The sequence below is a fragment of the Xiphophorus couchianus genome, chromosome 8 (genome assembly GCF_001444195.1).
Source record: "Xiphophorus couchianus chromosome 8, X_couchianus-1.0, whole genome shotgun sequence".
In the NCBI taxonomy this organism is placed as follows: Eukaryota; Metazoa; Chordata; class Actinopteri; order Cyprinodontiformes; family Poeciliidae; genus Xiphophorus; species Xiphophorus couchianus.
The window spans coordinates 20,538,730-20,562,681 of NC_040235.1; the positions used below are offsets into that span (position 1 = coordinate 20,538,730).

The following is a 23,952-nucleotide window of genomic DNA, read 5'->3' on the forward strand; positions in this document are numbered from 1 at the left end:
CTTTCAGTTACAAATCTCCAACCGCTCTGAAAACACATCTCCCGCTCCCTCTATTTTATTGCTTTTTTAGGGGACCCTCTTACACTGAGCGCTTTAACTCTCAAAGGGAGGGGAAAACAATTTATCACATTGTTGCAGCGCTAATGACATTTACTATTAGACACATGTTATCTACACTCTAAATCTTTCTGCTCCAGTCGAGTACCAGACACGGCGTCGAGTACCACAGGAGAGCAGACAGAGTTGTCTCCGCTATCTCCATGAAGGCTTCACTGCTCTCTTTCTCAAAGAGGTCACAGGAAGGAATCATAATTATTCAACACACAGAGACATTACTTAGAATAGAGGAAAAAGAGAAAAAGCATATAATTAAACATTATCTAAATGTTACTACAAAGCTACATGATACAACGAATATTTGATAATTACTAAAAATACAATTTATCCAACAATATCCTGTTGCTAGATCATTGTATCATTCATTCATTTGAAGTATACAGATTCTGTTTGTCATATTCAATCATTAATTTATATTAAAAGCAGACGTGATAACACACTCTGTGAGAGGGAGCAGTCGGCATTACACAGATCAACAGATGAAAACAGGCAAAATGGTCCCAGAGGAGATAATATAGCATCTTATATTAGTTTAAATATTAATTTAGTTTTAAATCCTGTTTTTTTTTTTTTATAATAGTCTTGTTTGCTTTGTAGTTACTGTTGGTATTGATTGTATTTATTGACAAAATTTGTGTAGGTACGTCATTTTAACCTCTTTTGTATAACCTCTGTATTTAGTGAGACAAATTACTCGCCCAGGGATAACAGATGAAAAACAGTCTTTTTGCTAATTCTGGTGCATTTGCAAAAAAGCTAATCAATGCGCATTGTCTCTACCAAAAAAATTCACAAACTTCATCGAAAAACCATCAGAACTTTAGTTTCTGGTCAGTTCGTCAGGTAATTTCTAATCAAAAATCATTTCCTATCAAATGTTTACCTAAATAATACTGTTATTGCCATCTTTCCAGAAGAAAGCCCGGGTCCAAGAAGATGCCCTACCACTACTACAAACCCAGGGAGTCTGACGAATGTGCAACGTACCTTCAGAATGAAAACAACCGCAGGGGACACCACCATCGTTTCATCACAGAGAAACAGGTGTTTGCCCGCTGGGCCAAGCTGTATAACATCACATTCACCAGCCCCAAGTGGTGAGACTTGGTGAGCAGCTGTACAGCCAAGAAGCAGACGAGCACAGCGGATTACAAGTTCACGGTGATCTCAAAACGAGGCTTCACAAATGCTTTTATCCGGCAAAGATGGTGAAGATACGGGAAATCTTCAGTTAATGATGATGATGATGTGTGGAAGTGTTTCCATTTCTGATTTCAGGTACTAAACTTGTATGGCTTTTGGAGCACTGTCAATTGTGGTCAGAAAGTTTACACACCAACGGCATGAATGTAATCAGTTTGAGGTTTAATTTGGAGCATATTTTTTTCTCAGGGTGAAGGGACTTCACAACAAACTCCTTCCAAGTTTTCTGGCAAATCTGGGTGGAGCCACAGAGTCAGAATTATACACACAAGCTCAAATGTTTACATACACCCTCTGTAGTAATTGCTTGACTCTCCCATGTCATTACATACATTTTGTAACTGTTAACAAGATCCTAGCATAATACTTGCTGGATATTCACTCTTTATGCAGAACTGCTATAGTTTGCTTAAAAAGGCAGCTCTGTCCAGGAACTAGGTGTGCACCAATTGCAGTTTTCTGGCCGATCACCGATCTATTAAAAATCCTGACCTGCCGATTGCGATTTTGGCCGATGCCAATTTTTTTTGTCCAAAATGTTGCTAAATGTAGCAAGAAAGTTGATGAGTTGCCAACAGTGAGATGACTATTGTTAACTGTAAACATATAGATCTGATCCGGTGGGCCAGTCTGCTAGTCAAACCTCTCTCACAGTAGAGCAGAAGAAGATAACAGTTGATATACATACTTTTGCCGAGGTAGATCAAATCGGTGGTTAAGATCAGCTTCACATGTAAAAATTGGCCGATCACCGATTTCCCAAAATTGAGGAAATCGACACCGATAAATCTGTGCATCCCTAGCAGGAACCTAACAGATTTATATAAAGTTTGCACATTTTCAATACTACCGAGGTCACAGCTTTGGGAAGACTTCCACAAGGTTGATGTTAGCAAGTTGGCTATTACAAAGTAGGTTTTGATGTGCATTTATTGAATGGTAAAATCCAGGAAAATTGATTCTTAAAAATTCCTTCCACTTTGTGTGTTGGCAGCTAAACAACCCCACATCCTGAGGCTAGACAGCTGGTGCAGTTTGGTTTAAAAGCCTTGCCTTGTCTCATTCTTTGTCTCATCTGCCCGTAAAGCGTTCTCCAGAAAACCTTTGGCTTCTCTAGGTGTTGATTCTTTTTTGGACTGAGTTCATTGGACTGCCCCATTGTTACCAGTATAGGACTATCCAGTAATAAACATGTCAATGCTTGAATGTTTGAAACTATTACAGCCAATCATGATCACTTACTTAATAGTTTGAAAGATTTATATTTAATAGAGTCTAGGAAAAACACAAGTTAGATTTATTTTTTGATAAAATAAATCAGGTTATGTGTGGTAATAATCATTCCACCCTGGAAAAAAAAGGGTAACCTCATTTAAAACCCCAAAATAATGTGTTCATTCCAATGAATGTGTGTGTAAACTTCCTCGCTGCATCTGTGTGCCACATAGTGCTGTCTGACTGAAATTTTGTACATAGAAAATGACTAATTTAAAAGGTTGTACACATCTCTATATTTTTATGTATTTAAATGTTTTCAATGTTGGGAGGATTATATCAGCAAGTTCCTTTAATCCAAAATCATCAAGTGGTTTACGACACAATAATTTAAGTAGTTTTCATCACTGTTGTAAAGAGATCATATTCTAAAATAGCTGCCAAAGACAGATGTCCAATTCAGCCGACAGGCCAATCATAGCGGAGCCTTATGAGACAACACAGCAGCCCAAACACTGTGGTTTAGAGCAGGCGCATGTTGAACTGGACAACATTGTAGTTTTACAACAACCCAGACCTAACTAACTTCAGTTAAATATTTTTGCCACAAGTGGGGAACTAATGCATCCATTGACATTTGAAACTGGCCAAAGTTTTAGGTGCATGCAACCAGAATGTATTCCATAAAGGTTTATTTCAGTGCTTTATTCAGTTCAAGAAATTAGAAGGGAGGTTTAGTTGGAGGATTGCATTTTCTAACCATATTGCCTTTTAGGAGTAGCTGATGACCATCCTTGTGCTTTAGTTCTTCAAATCCAGTCATGTTTTGCTGAAAGTCATTTGTTGGTTATGAAGAGTGTGATTTTTATCTGGTATCAAGTATGAAAATCCAATTAAATATTAAAATTATGGTGATATAAGAGACAGAAATAATTGTTTTTAACCACTTTCAGAACAGAGAAGGCAGATATCTTTTTTTTTTGTCTTTCATTTTTATGTGACACTTCATACTACTGTAAATTATGTTTGCACCACAAAGATTATATCCATAATAAAGGAAGAATTTGCTGCAGACTGTATTAACTTCGCTTCAAATTTTCTTTTTAAGATGCATGTCTACCATCCAGACAACCTCCGAATGAATGTGCAATGACTGTTAGCCTGAAAACATGAGATGCATTCAAGGAGATTATTGTGCAAGGTACTGAAGCTCAATTTAGAATTGATCATCTTTTCTCTGTGCAGATATATTTTGGGTTCTCAAAAAATTTAAAACTTCAGTGTGTTTTGTTTTTGTTTCAGAACTGTTCATCAAAGCATTGTTAAGATAGACAATGCACAAACCATGTTCAGTTTCCACTGCATAGCAGAGAAAAAAAACTTAAGACTGGTCAATTAAGTCGATATCTATTTACAGAAGGTAATTTTCAGATATGCTACACAAAGATGTGTTTACAGTATTTTTCATGAACTACTGGAATCTTCTGAAAAAGCAGCTGTGATCTTCTGTCTCAGTGCCGCCATGGAGATTAGAATAGCTTCCTGTTAACAGAAAGATTAAATTACAATACTGAGCGAAAATGGAAACTTTGTCATTATGTTTACAGTGCAGTTGGCTTCTCTTTATCCGTCTATTTTCGCATTTTACCTCTGTTCTAATGGTTCTGCTGCCCTGATCTGGACATGTATTAAGGTAGAGGTCAAACAAGACGCTGGGGTCGGTCACATCCAGGTTTTGGTCTGCATCCAGGCTGGCTTCCAAACCCTGAAGACCTCCAAATACCATCAAAAGGTGCCTGAAGAGGGGATGGAGAGAATGTCACTAATTGGCAGGATGTTAACACTAAATACTATAGACGCTTGACAAATAAATTTACATGCAAGCATGCTGATTTTAAAGCACATGGCCAACTGACCTAATCATTTAAAGAGCTTTGAACCTACTTGAAAGGTGACAGAATGACTTGGTCCACGCTGCTGCCTCTCTCTGAGGTGCCAACTGTCAGGTCATACCCTTCTTTAAAGGGACTCTCAGTGAAAACTGAACCTGCAAAAAACAGCCAGCAGCGAAAATTTTTCTACACATTTTGCAGGATTTAAGTCACAGGATTTAAAAAGAAAAAAAAAGAGGCACATACTCAGGCAGGATGCCAGGCGGACTGTGTACCCCCAGTAGAGACCACCTTCTGTTCTGGGAACATGAGGCGCCACGACGACACCTTTATAAAGTCTGCTTTCTGTGCACGCACACACATGGACAAACACTGAACTGATGTTCTATTTGTGTTACACTGCAATGGATGAATAAAGTACAGTATATTCCAATGGGGAAAACCTACCTTGATTCTGTGTCTTAGTAAGTTTCACTGTAACTCGCAGATCTGGCTGAAGTTGTTTATCAATCCGCACGTCCTGGAGACAGCATTTGATAACACAGTCAGACCTGCTTAATCTCTCACTTACCAAATTCAGACTAACAGTTGTGTCGAAGTCACCTTTCTCATTCCGCAGTTCACCAACGAACCCTTTCCTTGTTTCGGCGGCTTGTTGAGGACTCTTCCTTCCCGGTACTCTGACTCTTCGTCTATCCTCATGTGATGAGGACTGTCCAGAGGATTAAGCAAACCTAGTGGAAAATAACATGGACTGACTTGAAACAATGTTGTTTTTGCACTTTTACTATAATTCCAATGCAGTTTTTGTCACTAGTGTTAGAGGTTTAAACAGAAAAACCCTCTGACAGATAATCTAACAAAAACCCTCCTTCCTTGTAGTTCTACAAGCCTAAACAACCATCTATGCATGTGTGCATTTATGAATCCATTTAACTTGACACACATCTCTCCTTTCATCTGTTTAATCCTAGCAAGTAGCTCTGCCTGCATCTTCCATATTTTTCCTTCATCTATTCACTTATGAATCTCTCCTCCCTATTCAAGTATTTGTCCTTTGGCTTGCTATTCATTTAGAAATGTACAGGCATCCTAAATAAAGGCTGACATTGATATAAATATCTGCACTAAATTCACTGAATGTTTGAATTTATACTTTAAAATGCCCCACAAACGGACTGTATGGAATTCAATCATGTAAATAATTCAGATGTTTTTAAACCATCAGAAAGTTGAAGGCTTTCAACTTTTACTAAACACACACTAAACTGGTGTGTTTAGTTGATCCACATCCAGAGGAAATTTTGTACTATACAAGTAGGTCTCATTGTTGACAACAGTCAGCATATGTTTAACAGAAACAGTCTGCTATTGTGCTGTTTGGGTTGGCCATCTCACATCTGTCTACAAGACACCTACAATCTCAGACCTTCACATATGGTAAATTCAAAATAAATCACTTAAAAATTATCATGGTTTTAAAATTACCTGCATATTGTAAGTCTTTGTGCACTGGGAAGAACCACTTGCGCAAATACCTGGTGGAGAACAGGAGCCATACGTGACAAATCGAGGAGTAAACAGCAATAGTTACTGATCTAACCGTTTCCACACTTACTGCGGACACTCCATGTACTGAAGGATTCTGGCAAGCTGAATACATGCATGGCCCTTCTTTCCAACACCTTTGAATTCTCCTTCGACACTCCTGGAGCAAAAACAGCATCACTTTGTATTCTGATGGTGCAAATAGTATTTACACTAAATGTTTTCCTCCCGGACCGCTTACTTGACATCTTCCCCCTGCTCGTCGAACACGACGATCTCGTCGACGTTGAACACGACGCAGGCTCGGGCGATCTGTCCCGCCAGGTACGTCCGGAGCTCAGGGGACTGAGCGTTGTCCAGGACGGAGCCCGGAAGGGCCACGCTCACCGTGTAAGCTCGACCTGAAAAACACGTCCCCCGTCTGTTTACGGCTACCTGAGCCGATAATAACTGATAATCAGTAAATGACGACTATTACCTTTTTTACTCTGGCTTTCCTCCTGCTCTGCTCTTTCTGCAGTCTCTTGCTGTTTCTGCTTCTCCAACCGTTTGATGAGTTTAGCATTTTTCCACTGCTTGTGTTTCTCCTTTACTGTTAGGGACAAAAACAGTTTACAGTTATCTTAGAATTACAATACAGATCATTTTTAAGAGAATTTATTTCAATTAAATATATTTTGACAAGTTTATGTGCCAAAATTTAGCTTCTTTAAGTCGTTGTCTCAGAAGACCCTACACCAACATATGACAGAAGACGTTTTATTCTCTATAGCATGATAGAAGACAGCACTTTGATTTCTACTAGAATTCTGAGGTGTACAGAATAAAAGGGAATGGTGGGAAAACAATACCTTGTGGCACTTCTTAAGAGCAAACAACCTCACCTGAAAGCTACACGAGGCTAAATGGTAGAGGAAAATATACATGGAAATGGTCTAATAAGTCTGACAGTTCCTAAATCTGTTAATCAGTTATTTTATAATATCAAAACGATAAACACCCATCAAACAAATGCTAAGCTACAAATCAACCATAAGTTTAACATTATGCACTTTATATATCGTTTTACCCATTTGTGTAAGGAATGGATCCTATTATTTAGAAATGAATTGCCTCAAATAGCTTTGACCTCATATTCTGCTGTTATCCATTTCATCTTTACTGACATGAGTTCAAACTTGTGGCGCTTGATGGTGCTACTTCAAGTGACTTGAAGTCTTGTATAATAAAACGTGGGCTATGCGTATTATCACAGCTGGAGTATTCCAGATAATGCTAAACCAATGTTTTAGCCTGCCACTAGTGAAACCTAGTGAACATGCAGCTGTTAGCACAGTTAGCTTCTACTCACATTCTGCTTTCCTTTTCTTCCAGGGAATCTGGTCCCCGAACTGAAATAAATTAGGCATACATTAAAACAGATGACAATATCAATGACTCACACTAACGTGTTAATTATATTATATCAGTACCTGAGAGGACGGAGGTTTAGGTCTTTTCTCTGCACTATTGGTCGACATTTTTCAACATCTACAGTCAACATCTACACGTGGGTTTATTTACTTCCGGGTTGACTTCCGCATAAAATAAAAGTCGAATCAGTTCTTCTTCTTTGATGTGTTTTGGTTGTTGGCAAACGACACAATTGGTGCATTACCGCCACCGACTGGTATGGAGTGTCGAGCAGAACATCACTCAAGAATTAAATTCTATTATGTCGAATCAATTCACTTAAACCTCGACCAAATAAAGAAAATGTAGTTTATTAGCAAATTGACTTTTTTTCTGTTGAGATTGGTTGACCAGCTTAGTCAGTCTTACATGTTTATGGTTAGTTTAGTGTGCAGCAGTGTCCGCGTACGCTGATAAAACCGATAAAACACAGGGAGTCATACACACATAACAGTGCTTTTAACATCTTTAAGGGGAATAATTATTTAACATTTATAGAACAGAATTGGAATTCTTTGACAAAAATTTAATTAAAACATACAGTTTGCAATAGACACTTTTCTTTTCCTTTTTTTGGAAAAAAAGTATTTGTGTAGTTGATACATTTTAAAAAACTAAGGATGCTAAATAGGACATGCATTCATAAAATTAAAAATCTGTAACTATTGTTACAGATTGTGCCAGTATGTAACAATCTGAAACTCTAGCATTCAACATCCTCTCAAAAAGATACAAAAAGATCAGCGAAAAATAACTAGAATCTCCACACAAGTAATTGTCGAAAAACAATGAGTGAAATCACTTAGCAGCTATAATCATCACAAGCATAATGTGAACACAGAACAACTGTTTGCTGAATGCTTTATTGAACTTTCAGGCCAGACGAGTGGTGTGAAAAACTTTGACCAAGGACAAACACAAACATAAACATGATTCCTGAACAGTTTTCCTGAGGAGGCTCAGTAGGTTGCTCTAGAAAACATGGATGATGGACGGTAAATCTCATTCTTTTTGACTCCACTTTCTTAAGATCTCTTCCGCCGCTTCCAGTGTGGAGTCTTCCTGTTTAAAGAAAACACAAACAACAACACAACAAAATTTTTCTGATTGAGAGAATTGACAAGTGAAAAAGAAAAGACCATCAGTTTTGATCAAAGTGGCTGTATTTACCTTAACGAAACAGAAGCGGATGTATTTGTCAAACTCTTTGCTGTGTTCTGGACTGAAGAAAGCAGAGACTGGGATTGTCGCTAAGCCCTTGATAAAAACAAATAAAAAAATTAGGTACTAAAAAAATTTTGAAAAAAACAAACATATAAATTTTTTAAATAATATCTACTAGACTTTACCTTTTCCTTAATCAACCATTTGACAAATCTAAAATCGTAACTTTCGTTCTTGGTGCTCTCATCGTTTAGATCCACATCTGTTCAAAAGGAAGAAACGTTTGGTTTTACAGTAAACATTCATTAGGAAGCCCAAATAAACGCCCGCCGGATGCAAAGCGTCCAGCTTAGATGTTTGCTTGTCACTCACGGACAGAGGAGATGTCTGTGATCATGAAGTATCCTCCCTCTGGCATGACTGGCTGCAGGCCCACACTACGCAGACACGAGGCCACCTTCTGCCTCTTTTGGTGCAGCATCGCAGGCAGCTGCTGGAAGTAGCTCTCTGGAGTCCCGAACAGCTCGTACTCGCGGTCGAATCCGTGGGACACGGCTTCCTGGGTGACAACGGGATGAGTCAAGAATTTAAAAAAACGCTAGAGATACGAATAATGCTAGAAAAATTTTATTTAAAAACAGATTTTTTTTAAGGAACTTTCAAGAAGTTTCTGATGGAAAAGGACACAGGCATCTCTCAAAAGATACCTGTGTCAACTTCATCCAAGTTCCATCCATGTTCTGAAGACATGCTGCAACCAATGTACAGCTAACTCCTTCACAGGGAAACTTGGAAGTCAATGCTGTCCAGTTCTGGTACTTAAGGGCCGATGTCCTGCATGTTGTAGATAAGCTCGTGCTCCAACACAGGCTAACTAAAGGGATAAATGATCCCTCAAACTTACTATGTTCTGTAGTTACCTAATAAAAGATTAATTTATTCAAAGTGAGAGTGTTGAAGCAGAGGGAGAGGGGGGCAAAAACATAGAGGGCCCATTACTAAAACTCAACATTATTGCTTTGAAGAAACTAGTAAGCTGCTGTATGTCATCACATGGAGCAATGTTTGTCCATGAAGTTACCTGAGCTGCTGTTGCACAGTGATACACCGAGTTCTGATGGATGATTTTCATGTGTTTGATAAGTTTTCCTGAACTTATAGCCCAGCCAACCTAAAACCAGAGATAGTATTAATTACAAAACAATTAACAGCAGAAACTCTAAATGACAACAGCCTGTGTATTACCTTCCAGCCAGTAGCACTAAAGGTTTTCCCAGCACTGCCCACTGTTATGGTTCGTTCCCACATCCCAGGAAGGCTGGCTGTCAGAAACACAAGCGGCTGATGAATGTGTGTTTGATGAGGTTGAGTTGAAGCCGTGCTCGTGTCTCACCTATCTTTACGTGCTTGGCTCCGTCGTAAGTGAGCCACTCGTACACCTCGTCGCTGAAGCACAGCAGATCGTGTTTAATGCACAAGTCGGCAATCATCTGCAGTTCCTCAACCTTGTAAACCTGTAAACCCAGAACTCACTCATTACGTTTATTTTTTCACCTCCGTGTTGAAAGGGATGTTTGCGAAGAGCTCGGGTTTCCTAGCAGAGTGGGCATCATAAATCCCACCTTGCCTAAAGGGTTGTTGGGAGTGTTGATAACGATGGCTTTTGTGCGGGGAGTGATTTTGCTGGCGAGCTCCTCAGCCGACAGAACCCAGTCTCCACTTGACAGGACGGTGCTGTCCCCTTTCTACGGTTAGTGACAAAAACAAAATGTCTCTCACATGTCAAACACGAGCGTCCAAAGGAGCTCAGAGACATCAGGTCCTTCAGATTTAACCATTTACCGGTCTCAGCGGCACATACACCGCGGTCCCTCCCGCCATCAGAACCATCGGCTGGTAGCAATCAAAGAACGGCTCCACAATTATCACCTGAAGGATAAAATCCAATCAGTTGTGGTCCATAACAAAAACGTTTCTACAGATATTTATTTACACAACACCTAGCACAAGTAATAATTCTCCTTATACTTGTAATCTGTCGTTTTTAAAAAGTCTGACAGCTAAAAATCTGATTAATCAGTTCTTCCTACTCAATACTTCGCTCAATTACAGCCATAATCCGCACAAGCCACAAGTTTAGCTTGGGCTTAGTTAGATTGGATAAGGAATATTTGTGAACATTCATTTTCAAGTCTTCCCAAAGATTCATCAAATTTATGTGTGGACTTTGACTAGATCGTTCTGACACATTGATATGCTTTAATCTTGTGGTTACGGTTGTATGTTCAGGGTTGTCGTAAGGTGACCTTTATGTGATCATACTGAACAAAAGCATTACTCTGAAAAGAAAAACTTACAATTAGCTGAAAAGATCACACGCACACAACAGTTTAAACCAATTGTGTATTGAGGATGCAGTGTTAGTTTCCTCAAGACAGCATTTCATTTGAGGGACAACAAAGTTTAGTTTTGGTCTCATTAGACAGGAGAACCTTTTTCCACATGGATTTCCTACTTACCTAAAAAACAGGACCTTCATAGGACCTATTAGTTTTTTGGGAATACATTTTTTTAACCTGCTCCTTTTCTTTAGGATTTTGTTAAGTCCTACCCTGATTTAAACTTCACAATAATCTTCATCTCGTGTTTATGATACGGTACCGCCTCTGGCAAACCTCAGAGGCCTTCACAAAACAGCTATACTTTTACTAAAATTAAATTCTGTGCAGGTGAACTCCACTAATTTTGGAACTTCTGAAGGCAACTGGGGTCAACAGAGTAAAAAGAGCCTCAATTAAAGTAAATTTCTTTTGCATAAAATAAATTTTTAAACCAATTTTCTGGATACAGATACATTTTCAGGGTGCTGTGCATATAAACCTGAGAGTAATCTAACTGCTGAATCATTGAAACATACAGAAAATGTAAGGTTCACACAAAGGTCCATACTTCATCTCCATCATCAATCAGAGCCTGAAATGCACAGAAAAGTGCCTGATAAGCTCCAACTGTGACCAAGACGTCTTCAAAGGGGTCGATCTCCTGCCCAACGATCCGGCTGAAGAATTTAGCGAGGCTTTTTACCAGACGAGGATGGCCCTGTTCGACAGAAAGTGAAACAAATGAAAATCCCTTCCCCTTTTAACATGTGATTAACAGCTGAAAATTTCCAGACAAATACCAAATTCTAAGCATGTTTGTTTTTCAGCCTCTACAGATCGACAGTCATCAACCTAAGCTAACATTTCTGCTTACAAAAGCTCTGGTATACTGGTGCATCTGGGGTCCTCCGCTCACAGCCTTACAGAAAGCATCCTGAACAAACTGCGGCGGGGAGAAGTCGGGAAATCCCTGTCCGAGGTTCACAGCTTTGTAATCTGCAGCCAGCTGTGTGAATTCAACCCTGTTGGTGCAAAACAGGTCAAGCAGTGTTCATTTTTTAACAGATTATGACGTTTTACAGCGTAATACGTAGAAGATCTGTTCATTATTTACAGCCATATCAGTTTTGAGTCTCTGTCGTTTATTCGTGTTGTCCGTCTTGGTTGTTTAATTCTGAGAAATTATAAATAAATACATTTAAAAAAGGATAAAAAAAGAGGTGAAATAAAAAGTAATTGTCTAAGTATAACTGTATGATTACCATTAGTCAACACTAAGCACTGATACCCCAAATCCAACAGAGCTTTGCTTTTAAAAACAATCTGAGATCAGAATTACTCTAGGAACACATTTCTTTCTGCTACAGTTGCTGTCCTGACATTTATATAAGGTAAAGACTTTTCTCATTACCATCTTCGAGGTTGTACATTCACGGGACTTTGACCCTTTCAGTGTTCCGCCTTCTGCTCCGCCAATCAGATGGCTCTTTTAGCTCATCAGTGGTTTAAAACGTTTCTGAAATCTAATATTGTTCTGAAGTATAATATTATTTGCACGGTTCTTACAAATATTAGATATATTTTAATATTTTAATATTACTAATACCCAATTCGTTTGTATTTTACATATTAACGTATAATTTCACTTTGGAGTGAATAAATTAGAGCTGAATTGAAAGATGGAAGGTGATTCATTATGAGTGACAGGTCGCATAATACTCACTTAGTCGTCCACAAGTATTGACATGATCAGGCAAAACGGTATCGTTTGTACCACACGATAAATTTGTGTTCTTGTAATAATTTTGTTATTCTTCTTTCATGCATGCAGTAGTTTGATATCAAATATGAGTTTACTCATAATTACTCACCAAACGTTCTTATCCACACCGATTGTTCTGCTCGCATAAAGTCGTCTGGCCATGATTAGCTGAAATAAATGCATATTTTAAATCCTCCACATAGAAGTATGCAAAACATATCGTAATTGCTTCCTTTGATAAGTAAAGAAATGCTGACCTTATGATTCTGACCTAAATTAGGACGAATCAGAGTCAAATAAGGAGCCAAAATCCTGATTATTCCCATGAATGGCTGCACATTATTCCAGACAGCATAGCATCGACGTGAAGCTGAAAGATTCAAACTTTCTCAGACACTCCGGTGCTGACAGGAGTACAGCTGCATCAGCAACTTCGCTTCGACCTTCTTGTTTTTGTTTCCTTTGTGGGCGGAGACAAACATTGGCCCCGCCCATCAAAAGGCGCGCGCAGCCAGGTTCAGCACCAGGTTATTGCTAAAAAAAAAAATCTGTTTAAAACGTGAAGGTTAGGCTTGAGTTCAGACACGGGCCCCTAAAATCGACAAAAAATGTTAGAATATTCAGATTCAAAAAATACTTTATTGATCCCAAGGGAAATAAAGTGCACTTATAACTCACATTTTTCTTTTATAAAGATGTCGTAAAGTCTTCAACGGAAGACGCTTTGTTGTTGTATGACCGTCTCATAAAGAAGATGCTCAACATTGCCCATCATTTTTTTTGATTTTATGAAGGATATTTCTTTGCACAATAATCTCCGTCCAGAGGTTCAACGGTAGTTCCCAGATTGAGTAATAAAAGGTGCGGTGAGCATTTTTTCTTTTTACTTTTTTCAGCTACACCAACACAAAAGATGAGATGGTGTAGCACTTTAATGACACCACTAACAGCTGGCTATGGGAAGTGTAGCACAGGCCTCCTATACATCTTCCACATAGAAATCACAGACTTTTCAAGACTTAAATTTCCAGAGTTCTCAATGTATTATTTCATAATCTAAAATACAAAGTTTACATTTAAGTAATGGCAGATCGTTCTACATCAGACTGACAAAATAACAAAAAAACCCCCAAAGAAAAACATACACAATGAAGGAATTAGGAAAACTCTTAAATAAATGCCACATCAAGTTATTGACTTGTGGTAATTTTATGGCAATTTTGAAAATAATTTGTCAAAGTCTCACTTATTTATTAGTAATGTTTACACTTTTGAGATCCACTGCAGCTTCCAGACTTGTGCACATTTGATTCAAGTGGAAACTTAATATTTCTCACCAACAATGAAATGGTTTAGAAAAGAAGTCAGCCGAGCGCCAACTATGTACAAGGCAACTTTGTTAAGGTTTAATTTTCGAACATTTTTGAAACCCAAGAACAAAACTTTTAAGTAAATGTGAAATATTATACACATGTGTATATATTGTATGACAAAACAAAAGCAAAGAGGCTTTATCTAGACAATAACTCCTTTACTTTTGTTTAAATAAACATTTCACAGCAAGATTTCACTGATATTTCAGCACATGCAAAAATGCAATTTTATTATGGAGCACGCTGTATATCATTGCTGAACTTCTCTTCCTCTAAACTGCTGCTTTCTTCAAGTCCTCGGGCAGCACTCTGCCCTTCTTCCTCGCTCTGTTCTTCCTCTTCTCCATTTTACTCTGCTTTTGTTTCTGGAGGTTCTTCCTCCTCTTGTCCTGCCTTTGCTGCATCTTCTCAATCACGTGCTCGCTTCGATTATTCCACTTCTTCTTCCTCTGCGCGCGCCTCTTCTCCTTCCTCTTCAAAGAGGCGCGCAGTTGGTCTTCGTCATCCTTGATCTTGATGCCCTCGGCCTTGTAGAGCATGTTGGTCCATTTGATCTTGTTTTCCATCTCAGAAGCCTTCGCCTCGTCCTTCTCTCTCAGCCGCTCCAGCTTCTCTTTGCGAGCCTCCACTCGGCTGAGAAGCTGCTTGTAGTTCTTCCCAGTCAGTGGCGTTATTTTACCTTTTTCGCCCCTTTTCTTCTCAAGTTTTGCCTGAATTTTGGTTTCATAGCCCTTGTCCACCGTCTCTACTTTGTTAAAGACAACAGCCGATGTCACCCTTTTATCCGCGGCAGGAGCAATCGGTTCTTCTTTTATCTCCGCAGGCTGTTCCTGACCGCTTTTTTCTGCAAGTTTCTTCATCAGAAACTCTTTCCTCTTCCTCTTCTTGCGCTCCCGTTCCATCTTTCGCTTTGCGCGCTTTGCCTTGACGGCTTCTGATAATGCATCCTGTGGAGCTCCCTGTTTAAAGGAACAGGGCTGTTATTACTCCAACAATGAGGAAAATCAAGAAGGAAATGTTTTTGTACATATTTTTAACCAGAAAAAAAAAAAAAAGGACAGAAAACAGAATCATATAAAAGTCTCTCATTATGTCATCTAATATTCATCTGTGTGCTTTACTTTGCATATGAACAAACTTCTAATGAACTACTACACTGCCTGGCTTAAACTGAAGGCTGCATTCAGGGCTACATACCTGCCCTCTGGACTCTTCAATCTTCTCATGGAGTCTTTTGCGCAATGCATCCACAGTGGAGAAGCTTGTGTCTGCACATCAAAATAAGATTAGGTGAGGACATTATTGAAATTGTTATTGAATCTCTCATAAAACCTTCTGTCCCCGCACCTTTAGGTGTGTGCAACGTGCTTCCGTTCAAACTTTCAGTAGTTGATTTTGTCTTCCCAAGGCTTTTCGGAGCTGCTGGAGTGGGATTAGGCTTCTGTTGGGGTTTGGGAGTCTTATCAGTGCTGTTCTCTTTCACATTCTTCTTCTTTAGTTTCTTTTTCTTCTTGCTTGGAGGATCGGCATCACTTTTACCCTTGAAATGAACTAAACAGAGATAAACAAAAAATAATGATGATTTCCTACTTTATCTGGAATACAAAACATTTAATGATTACAGAATGCCGAAAATTTCCAAAACGCAAAGCAGAGTTGTTTTTTTTTTGTTGCTAATTATAAGTCACAGGCCTACCACAGTATGGCCAAATAAGCTTAAAGTGATTGGAGAAATGCATTTGGCTTTTGACATATTTTGCCACTTTCCAACCACAAACCTCAATGTCTATTACTTCCTTATTAATATCTATTTTACGTGATAAAACAACATCACAAGTCTTCTCATCCTTATAAACAAAACTAAATGTTGATTTTAATCTCCGCATTTGTCTGCCCACGTTCTTCTGAAAATTTGAATAATCTATGATTAAAGATTGTTTTAACAGTTTAGTGCAGATAAATGGATTACAAGCAATACCAAATTAAGGCATATAATCTTGATATTTTAAATTTTGCTTCATAGAGCTAAATAACTTCTACACAGCGCCACGTGTGGTAAACCATGGTAATGCATACAAAATTAATGACATGCTTCGGACTTAACGAGCTTTTTGAGGCAATTATACACAAGTCATATCAGTACATAGTGCAATTTAAAAATGTTGGTATATATAGTCAAGTCTTAATAAGTTTATAGGGCTGTATTACCAAAAGCATTCTTCTTTGGCTCCTCTCTCTGAGAAATGACTTTACTTGCAAGCTTCTGAATGTAAGAGTCCTTCGCGGCGAGGTCCATGTCTTCACCTAAACCGAGGTTCCGTACTGAATCAGCTGATTATACAGTCAGACATAAATATCTGGATTAAAAATATACGCACATTTCTGCACACACGTGGATTAAAAACAAACGGGACGACGTGATGTTGAACCCGGATAGAGTAACACCAAAAGTCCTCCCCCGACGTGTCCTAAACAAGTCAGTTATGTAGCTGGTGTCGGCTTGTTTTCGTCAATGTTTTTGACCCAACATGGCTTCCCTGAAATCCCTGCTGGCTTTCTCCAGCAGGCTTCTGCCGACATTAAGGAAGCAGGCAAGTTTCTGTTTCGTATTTATAACTTTATTCTCCAGTGAACGTGTAAAAATGTCATGCTTACCTGTAGAAAAGTGAGTTCAGTCTGGTTTTGCGTGCTTGCAGACTCCTGCCACTAACATCAAGAGGACCTTCTTCCTCCCAGCACTCTTCAAACGCGCAGACGGTATGTACGAACTTAGAATCCAGGAAAAAAGTCTACCAGAACATGAACACTTACTATTTATTATTATTTAGAAATTATGGAGGACTCATTACAAATTTAGAGCACACTTAGAAAGTCCAGAGGATACTTACTTACACTTATCTAGATACCCAGAACAGGGAGAAAAACTGCCTTAGCAACTACTTTTTACACTCCTATTCTTCCAAACCAGAAAAGGAATTAGACCAGAGGATACTAACTTATACTTATCTACCAATCTTAAATAGGAATATCTAGTTTATACACTTTGGATCAACATTATTAGCTTTTTCTTCTTTTGCTCTTTTGCTTTGGTTTGTTATTTTGTTTGTATTTCCTTTTAATTCCTTGTATTGTATTTGTATTGCCTTGCTGCTGAAACTGTGCAATTTAAATAAAATTACCTTTACCTTTAGTTACTGTCGCTACTCTAGTCGTATAATGATGAACTCGCATAACACGTACTGAAAATCTGGCGACTTTTAATGATGTTATGCATGTGTTTATTCATAGTATTTGATCAAATATTTACTTTAACTTTTAATTGACCTGTTTATTAATTTACATTATTATATAGTCCTATTTATTTTAATGTATTCAAACAGCTGTTTATCTGTATTTATCAAACTACCCATTTTAAGTCTTACCAATTTATTGAGCTGGTTATACATCTAGTTTTGCATGAGTTCTGTTTAAGCATTTCAGTTTACTGGAAAAGTGTCTTTGTCGCTGTAAATGTCCAGGCCGGTTTGTTGTCTGTGGTGGAAAGTGCAGTTCTACTGCAGCCAATGCAGAGAAAAGCGAGGATGCCTTCCTGAAGTGGCTCCTGCTGCTCATCCCTGCAACCACCTTTGGCCTGGGTACATGGCAGGTACAACTTGATCCTAAATGAAGGATGTATTCCTTTTGCTTTGATTCGTCAGTGAAATTAAGGTGTAATTTGTGTTGGCTCAGATTGTTTCCTTGTTCTAAAGGTGAAAAGGCGTCAGTGGAAGATGGGATTGATCGATGAACTGAGACGCCTCACCACAGCGGAGCCTATTCCTCTTCCTCTTGAGTTAGTAACTGAACTCACTTTCTTTGCAAACACTAAGGATTAAACTGAGAAAACACTTGATTTTTTAATGGTTTTGTTAAAACCTGGATTTTATGAAGAAAAAAAAAGCACCAATACACACCAAAAAAATTACCATCATGCCAAAATACAACTTCTTTCTTACCCAACTTGAGGGTAAAGTAACCTTCTTCTTTGGGATGCTAACAAAGTACTCTTCTGCATGAACTGTATTCATTGTTGGGAAGGTATTCTTGTCATTTCAATCTCTGGATCTTAGTCCTCTTGAAGTGAACAAGCTGGAGTACAGAAGGGTGAAAGTGCACGGGCACTATGATCACTCTCAGGAGCTGTACATCATGCCCCGCTCCCCTGTCAACCCAGAGAAAGAGGCCAGGGAGGCAGGAAGCCTGTCCTCGAGTGGAGAGATTGGAGCAAACGTCATCACCCCTTTTCATTGCTCTGACCTTGGGTAAAAATGATAACAGCAAACTAATAAGGTACAACTACATTATACAGGATCTAACTGATGTTGTATGCTGTTCATGCCACTGCAGCATCAAAATCCTGGTCAACAGAGGATACGTACCAAAGCAGAAAATACGACCGGAGACCAGAATGAAGGGGCAGGTTAGTGTTTTAAATTGGGTTACCAATCAAAGGCCGACGGGGTTTATACAACTTTACTCTTCCTTGTGATGAGGTTTTATTCACAAAATTAAATCTTTGTATAAGAAACATTAGCCCAGTTTTAACTTTGCTAATTTTTTGGAGGTGGAGGATGAGGTGGAGGTGGTGGGGGTTGTCAGGCTGACGGAAACACGCAAACCTTTTGTACCAAACAACGACGAAGAGAGAAATCGCTGGCATTACCGTGACCTGGAGGCCATGTCTCGCATCACTGGGGCTGCTCCCATCTTGATCGACGCCGACTTCAGTAAGAACTTAAGCTGTAGTGAGAGCAGAGTTCAACCCCTCACACATTAGCAACACATTTACTAATTCAAAGGGGTTTGTGTGACACAGAAAGCACTATTCCAGGGGGACCAGTTGGAGGACAGACCCGGGTCACACTAAGAAATGAACACATGCAATATATCATAACTTGGTATGTTAGAACCTCTTCGCTTAGATATGACAACTAGTTGAACTAGTTATTGATGACTTATTGCATATCCCTTTTTCTTTTCCAGGTATGGTTTGTGTGCAGCTACTTCCTACATGTGGTATGCAAAGTTCATCAAGAAGATTAAAATGTAATCATGTATCACTGAAAATTATGTTACACAGCAATTCTTGAAGATGTTGACTATCAATGCATTACTGCCCATGTACTCAAGAATACAAATGAATACCTTATGAGCATTTTTTGTTGCAAAGTTGAAATTTTATCTAGCAAAACAATTATGCTAGGTGATCCTGAAATTCAAAAGGTTGTTGTATAAGTATAGTTTCTGCATGTCCAGGTAACTTCCATGGTAGACATTTTAGGATTATTGCTTAAATGTAACATTGCATTACAAAGGATAGAATCTGTTATGCACATCTCCAAAAGGAATGAGCTGGTAGAAAATGTATTAATTTTTACTACTAAAAAATAATGCAGTTCCTGGAGGGTTTTTTTCTAGTCAGCAACTTGTAATTTTAAATAACCCTTGTATTGCTCAGCAACTGGCACACAGAATACACTATGGATACTTTAAATCTTAAAATTAGCATGGAAAATATGAACATGTAGGACTGTTTAACATTGTAAAATCCTGCTTTATAACACCACAAACCATATAGACCTAACAAAACCAGTTGCAAAGCCTCTAGCTGCAGGACATTCCATTAAAATGTTTTAAAATGGAACTTGCTTTAAGTTAAAATTCACTAACCTCTCTCTCCATGGAGTCAACTCAATCACTTTTCAGTGGCTTTGTTACACCATAAGATGCATCTTTTAGGATCCAAACTGCTCATTTAATATTTGCAAGGCTACTACAAAATTCCTGATCAAATCAACTTTCACAATATTTTAGATGCATATTCAAACATGTAGAAAATATTTGGTTAAATCTTGAGGTTTGGTGCATATTTTCATTCTATATGACTGAAAAAGTTCCACATTCAGACTGAATAAAAAACACAAAGTCACTTGTATTAGAACATACATTTTTATTCCAAACATTTTAACCAAGCTTGGTTGCCAGTTCCTTGGCCTTAGCCTTCTCCAGCTTAGTGAAGCGGGCTGTGGATTTGGGGCCCAGGATACCACCTCCCCAGTGACGACGGATCTGTAAAAACAATTTAAGTCATTAATAATAATAATAATAATAATAATAATAAGTTCTCTCCAGGGTCACATTTATAAAACAAAGACCAGAAGTTACAGCTTACCTCCTCGTATCTGTCATTGTAGTTGGTCTTGATTGCTTCCACAAGCTTAGCCAGGGCACCTTTATCCTCACTGAGAAAGATGGAAGCATGACTTAATACTGACATTTTAAAAGCAAAAACCATGTAGCACCACAGCTACTACAGTGGTACATACAACCTTGTTAATCATGTTGGTACAAAATAAACTTAATGAATCATTTATCTACAATGTAAATGGGTACAACAATTTGAGCTTTTTTCATGAAAAGCGACAGTAAACTCATCCTAAACTCTAAAATAAAAACCTGAAAATAGTTTATTTCATGTTGGCACTTACGGGTTAACCTGTGTGAATGCAAATGAAGTACATGTTTTCCTGTGCACCAGTCTTCCCAGTCTGGCTTTGCCCTTCACAATGCAGTATGGGACACCCATCTTGCGGCAGAGAGCAGGAAGGAAAACCACAAGCTGGAAAACCAGGACAAGTAAAATTTGTTAAAAATCCACATAGTTCAGGTTGGTGTTTAATCTGAGTACTTTATGGAAGGAGAACAACTCTTTAAACGGTCACTGCTCAGGGTTAAAAAGCTCGTATGTTTTGATCCACATAGAGGATTCAGGTGAAGAAATTCAAACATCATTGCCAGTGATCACCTTCATTGTTAACCCAAATTTTCTCAAAGTCTTACTTCAATTGGATCCACATCATGAGCGATGACGACCAGCTGAGCCTTCTTGTTCTCCACCAGAGAGGTAACGGTATTCACACCTGGAGAGAAAATGGAAAAGGAATTTTTAACTTCTGATATGCCAGCACACAAAAGGGGGAAAAAAATATTCTGTGGCCAATGCTCAGGGTTAAAAAGCTCAAAAAGCATCAAGATAGGTTTCAGGTGAAGAAATTCAAGTCATCACAGCATCATGGCCAAGTTGGATAAAGCTGAATATTGTGAAATGCCCAATATTTTCAAAAGATAATCTTATTGTCTAGTTCAACATTTAGCATTATTTTATAGAATATAAATGCCTCGTTTTAAATAACTCTTGTACACCTCACCTGCACGGAGGACAGGAGGCCTCTTGGTGGGGGTGTCTCCCTTCCCGGCTGCCTTCTGTTCAGCACGGGCCAACAGCCTCTTCCTCTTCTCCTGCTTGGTCTCTGGTCTGTACTTGTGGGCCAGCTTAAACAGCTGGGTGGCTGGAGCAGGGAACAATACATTGGGTTAATAAAAAAGAAGGCATAAACACCACAAATTAGAAAGAGTTTCAGCTGAATGCATCAGTGATCTTGGTGGAAATGTCATCACAATCAGATAGCAAATATTTCACATCATTTGCAAAGAAACAGTAAAGAATTACAAGCACACACTAGAGATGCATCCATTGACCAGTTATACATAAAATGAGTGGAAGATAGGTCAAACAGTGAATGTATAAATGCCCACTATTATTTTTGTCTGAAAACATGTATTATAGCACTTTCAGAAAAAAGTACATAGATATAAAAACAAATGGTTAGATTCATAAAAGGGAATATTTCAAAAATGTAATGGGTTTTGATTCCTATAAAAAAAAGAATGAACCAGGTCAAACCTAAAAGAAAATTGGAAATATAAACAGGCACGAAAAACTCATCAATGCATCTCTACAGTATGGTTTCTTTGAGCTCCAAGTTTAGACAAAGTACAAAACCAAATGTTTCTAATCTTACCCGTCTGGCGGTCCAGAGCTTGGGTGAACTGGTTGATTGCAGGGGGAACCTTCAGACGCTTGTACAGAATGGAGCGTTGCCTCTGCAGGCGAACATAACGAGGCCATTTCACAAAGCGTGTCAGGTCACGCTTTGGCTGAATATCCTGGCCTGTGGACAAACAAACAAAGAGGTTTTACTTCCAACAGTTCAGAGCATCATCTGCTTCGTCATCTACATCGAGCGTGCATCAGCTATCTTGGTGGGAGATTGTCGTCACGGATGTTAAGATAGCAAATATTCGTTTACATCATCTGCACCATAGGTTATCTATTAGCCCCAATGGAAAAAAACAATTACAAAGAAGCTGAGTACTCACCGATGCCAAAGTTCTTTGGCCTCTTTTCAAAGAGGGGGTTGACTACTTTCTTGGGCTCATGTTTTTTAGCCACAGAAGGGGCAGGTGCCACCTTCTTCCCCTTAGCCTTCTTTCCCTTAGGCTGGCAAGATGGGGAAAAAAAAAGAAATGTTAGTGATAAATCTGAAGTATCAAGTTTAGAAGTTTCATGAATTACAAGAAAAGAAGCCTCAGGTGTGCCAATTTGATTCAACACACCTGAAACAAATTAGGTTGTCTACTAGACTATAGAGCCTGACTACAGAGTCTACACTTGTGGATTCAAGTGTGTTGGGAATAGAAAAAGCCTTCCCAAGACAAGAGTTTGACACTTTTGCTTCAGAGAACTGTAAACACGTAGTGTTCAATTATATTTTGAAAACTGTAGCACACGTAGTGTTTCAAAAGCATTTTAAAAAATGGATGAAATTGGCTCAACGCTCAAATTCATTTAGGGACACAGGGAGCTAACCACATTGCCAAACGGCATCACTGCAGTCAAATACATTCATTAAATGATTCATGGGCAACTAACATTGCCAGCTTAAAATGTAAGGAACTTGACAAATTCCTTAAATATGTTAAAGTTAAGGAATACATCCTGCAAACCTACATTGCATTAGCATTATGGCCCATCATGCACCGCTAGCAACTGCTAGGTCGACGTCAAGGCCCCATTAGCCAACGCTATTAGCTTAACGTAACCGGAGACTGTCGACTTGGACAATATACAAGTTCATCAGATCTTTTACTAGTTTTAAGTAACAGCTCCTATATTAAAATAAAATATTAAATTCCCCGTCCCCGTTTAGCATTAGCTTCTATTTGGCCAATACAGCACTGCTCGTACCGGCTACATTTGTCACTTCAACCCGGTTTTAATCACAAACTGCACCATACAAACCCACAATATCCACACTGTATTAACAACAAGGCTTAAAAGACTTCAAAATAACATTTTGAAATATAATATGAATCATATAAAGAAGGATGCAAGCAGATACAGCAACTTAAGTATTCTCGCTGAAGAGCCAAACATGTACCTACCATGTCGGTTCAGGCAGAAAGGAAGACCGGAGGTTGTGGGTAGGGTAAAATACCGCGAGATTACGAACGCGACTACGTGTACGTAGGAGCGGGTTTAAGTGGGGCTGATTTGGAGTCAGTTTCTTCTCTTGTGATCGGTTGCAAGTAAATTGATTGAACTAATGGGAAACAGACCCCAAATCAGTTATCAGTGTTAAAATTGGATTTCTTTATTTAAATGTGTTTTCATTTACAAATTAGAGCCAGCTTAATATTTTGATTGACCTATTTCGCATCCTCAGTAGCCACATCCTTGGTTTCTTAAGCTACTCTTGTCAGATCTGATTAGAAGAAAACAAAGGAAAGTTAGACTAATACAAGGATTTTGATTTGTTATTCCTTTGGAGTTTGAACATCCCACAAAATGCATAATCTAAGCATATAGTTCCTTTCAAAATATTAGTCTTAGAAGCATTTGTATTTGATGTGTCTAATATTATACTCATTTCTTTATTGTAACAAGTCTTAATAACAAAGCATCC

At 38.6% G+C, this 23,952-nt stretch overlaps 6 protein-coding genes and 4 non-coding genes across 15 annotated transcripts in view; 2 read left to right on the plus strand and 8 right to left on the minus strand.

Moving 5' to 3' along the window:
* st6galnac6 (ST6 (alpha-N-acetyl-neuraminyl-2,3-beta-galactosyl-1,3)-N-acetylgalactosaminide alpha-2,6-sialyltransferase 6) overlaps positions 1–3,614 on the plus strand; it is an 8,214-nt gene extending 4,600 nt beyond the window's left edge. For 3 of the 4 annotated variants that reach the window (XM_028024802.1, XM_028024804.1, XM_028024800.1), the window contains one exon: positions 1,032–3,614. In XM_028024802.1, coding sequence (XP_027880603.1) covers positions 1,032–1,218 — 187 coding nt within the window. In that variant the 3' untranslated portion in view covers positions 1,219–3,614. The remainder of the gene's footprint in view (positions 1–1,031) is intronic. The other variant, XM_028024801.1, reaches the window with a different exon arrangement.
* A 312-nt stretch (positions 3,615–3,926) lies between these two features.
* spout1 (SPOUT domain containing methyltransferase 1) lies at positions 3,927–7,591 on the minus strand. 2 transcript variants are annotated; one of them, XM_028024797.1, is made up of 12 exons: positions 7,448–7,591; positions 7,327–7,366; positions 6,454–6,567; positions 6,217–6,376; positions 6,046–6,135; positions 5,916–5,965; positions 5,031–5,161; positions 4,875–4,947; positions 4,674–4,799; positions 4,480–4,582; positions 4,184–4,331; positions 3,927–4,077 (listed from the first exon to the last, which is right to left on the minus strand). In XM_028024797.1, exons 1-12 carry the CDS (start codon positions 7,493–7,495, stop codon positions 4,000–4,002), a joined length of 1,161 nt encoding a protein of 386 aa, XP_027880598.1. In that variant the 5' UTR covers positions 7,496–7,591; the 3' UTR covers positions 3,927–3,999. The 2 variants fall into 2 exon arrangements, with proteins under 2 accessions (XP_027880598.1, XP_027880599.1); XM_028024798.1 differs by having other exon boundaries at positions 4,674–4,772; positions 7,448–7,590.
* Positions 7,592–7,736: 145 nt separating this feature from the next.
* Positions 7,737–13,204, minus strand: kyat1 (kynurenine aminotransferase 1). 2 transcript variants are annotated; one of them, XM_028024792.1, is made up of 13 exons: positions 12,992–13,204; positions 12,844–12,902; positions 11,847–11,994; positions 11,541–11,690; positions 10,434–10,520; positions 10,214–10,336; positions 9,985–10,105; positions 9,837–9,913; positions 9,673–9,762; positions 8,964–9,150; positions 8,777–8,853; positions 8,598–8,684; positions 7,737–8,489 (listed from the first exon to the last, which is right to left on the minus strand). In XM_028024792.1, the coding sequence occupies exons 1-13, from the start codon at positions 13,058–13,060 to the stop codon at positions 8,430–8,432; spliced, it is 1,335 nt and encodes a 444-aa protein (XP_027880593.1). In that variant the 5' UTR covers positions 13,061–13,204; the 3' UTR covers positions 7,737–8,429. The 2 variants fall into 2 exon arrangements, with proteins under 2 accessions (XP_027880593.1, XP_027880594.1); XM_028024793.1 differs by having other exon boundaries at positions 13,006–13,179.
* A 914-nt stretch (positions 13,205–14,118) lies between these two features.
* Positions 14,119–16,475, minus strand: surf6 (surfeit 6). Its single transcript, XM_028024799.1, has 4 exons — positions 16,316–16,475; positions 15,455–15,658; positions 15,305–15,375; positions 14,119–15,066 (listed from the first exon to the last, which is right to left on the minus strand). The coding sequence occupies exons 1-4, from the start codon at positions 16,401–16,403 to the stop codon at positions 14,380–14,382; spliced, it is 1,050 nt and encodes a 349-aa protein (XP_027880600.1). The 5' UTR covers positions 16,404–16,475; the 3' UTR covers positions 14,119–14,379.
* An 89-nt stretch (positions 16,476–16,564) lies between these two features.
* On the plus strand, positions 16,565–19,303 carry surf1 (SURF1 cytochrome c oxidase assembly factor). Its single transcript, XM_028024806.1, has 9 exons — positions 16,565–16,698; positions 16,804–16,864; positions 17,626–17,753; positions 17,857–17,939; positions 18,217–18,408; positions 18,494–18,566; positions 18,711–18,873; positions 18,963–19,044; positions 19,130–19,303. The coding sequence occupies exons 1-9, from the start codon at positions 16,636–16,638 to the stop codon at positions 19,194–19,196; spliced, it is 912 nt and encodes a 303-aa protein (XP_027880607.1). The 5' UTR covers positions 16,565–16,635; the 3' UTR covers positions 19,197–19,303.
* Positions 19,304–20,076: 773 nt separating this feature from the next.
* Positions 20,077–22,613, minus strand: rpl7a (ribosomal protein L7a; the record flags this gene model as incomplete). The annotated part of the gene is made up of 7 exons (XM_028026052.1): positions 20,077–20,215; positions 20,319–20,388; positions 20,635–20,765; positions 20,987–21,066; positions 21,355–21,495; positions 22,009–22,158; positions 22,367–22,613. Coding segments are annotated over 7 exons (924 nt in total), but the record flags the coding sequence as incomplete, so codon positions are not given.
* LOC114150262 (small nucleolar RNA SNORD36) lies at positions 20,867–20,943 on the minus strand. Its single transcript, XR_003596700.1, has one exon. It is a non-coding gene; the product is annotated as a small nucleolar RNA SNORD36 (small nucleolar RNA).
* On the minus strand, positions 21,145–21,217 carry LOC114150264 (small nucleolar RNA SNORD36). Its single transcript, XR_003596701.1, has one exon. It is a non-coding gene; the product is annotated as a small nucleolar RNA SNORD36 (small nucleolar RNA).
* Positions 21,573–21,636, minus strand: LOC114150266 (small nucleolar RNA SNORD24). Its single transcript, XR_003596703.1, has one exon. It is a non-coding gene; the product is annotated as a small nucleolar RNA SNORD24 (small nucleolar RNA).
* On the minus strand, positions 22,234–22,306 carry LOC114150265 (small nucleolar RNA SNORD24). The gene has a single exon (XR_003596702.1). It is a non-coding gene; the product is annotated as a small nucleolar RNA SNORD24 (small nucleolar RNA).
* Positions 22,614–23,952: the final 1,339 nt, after the last annotated feature.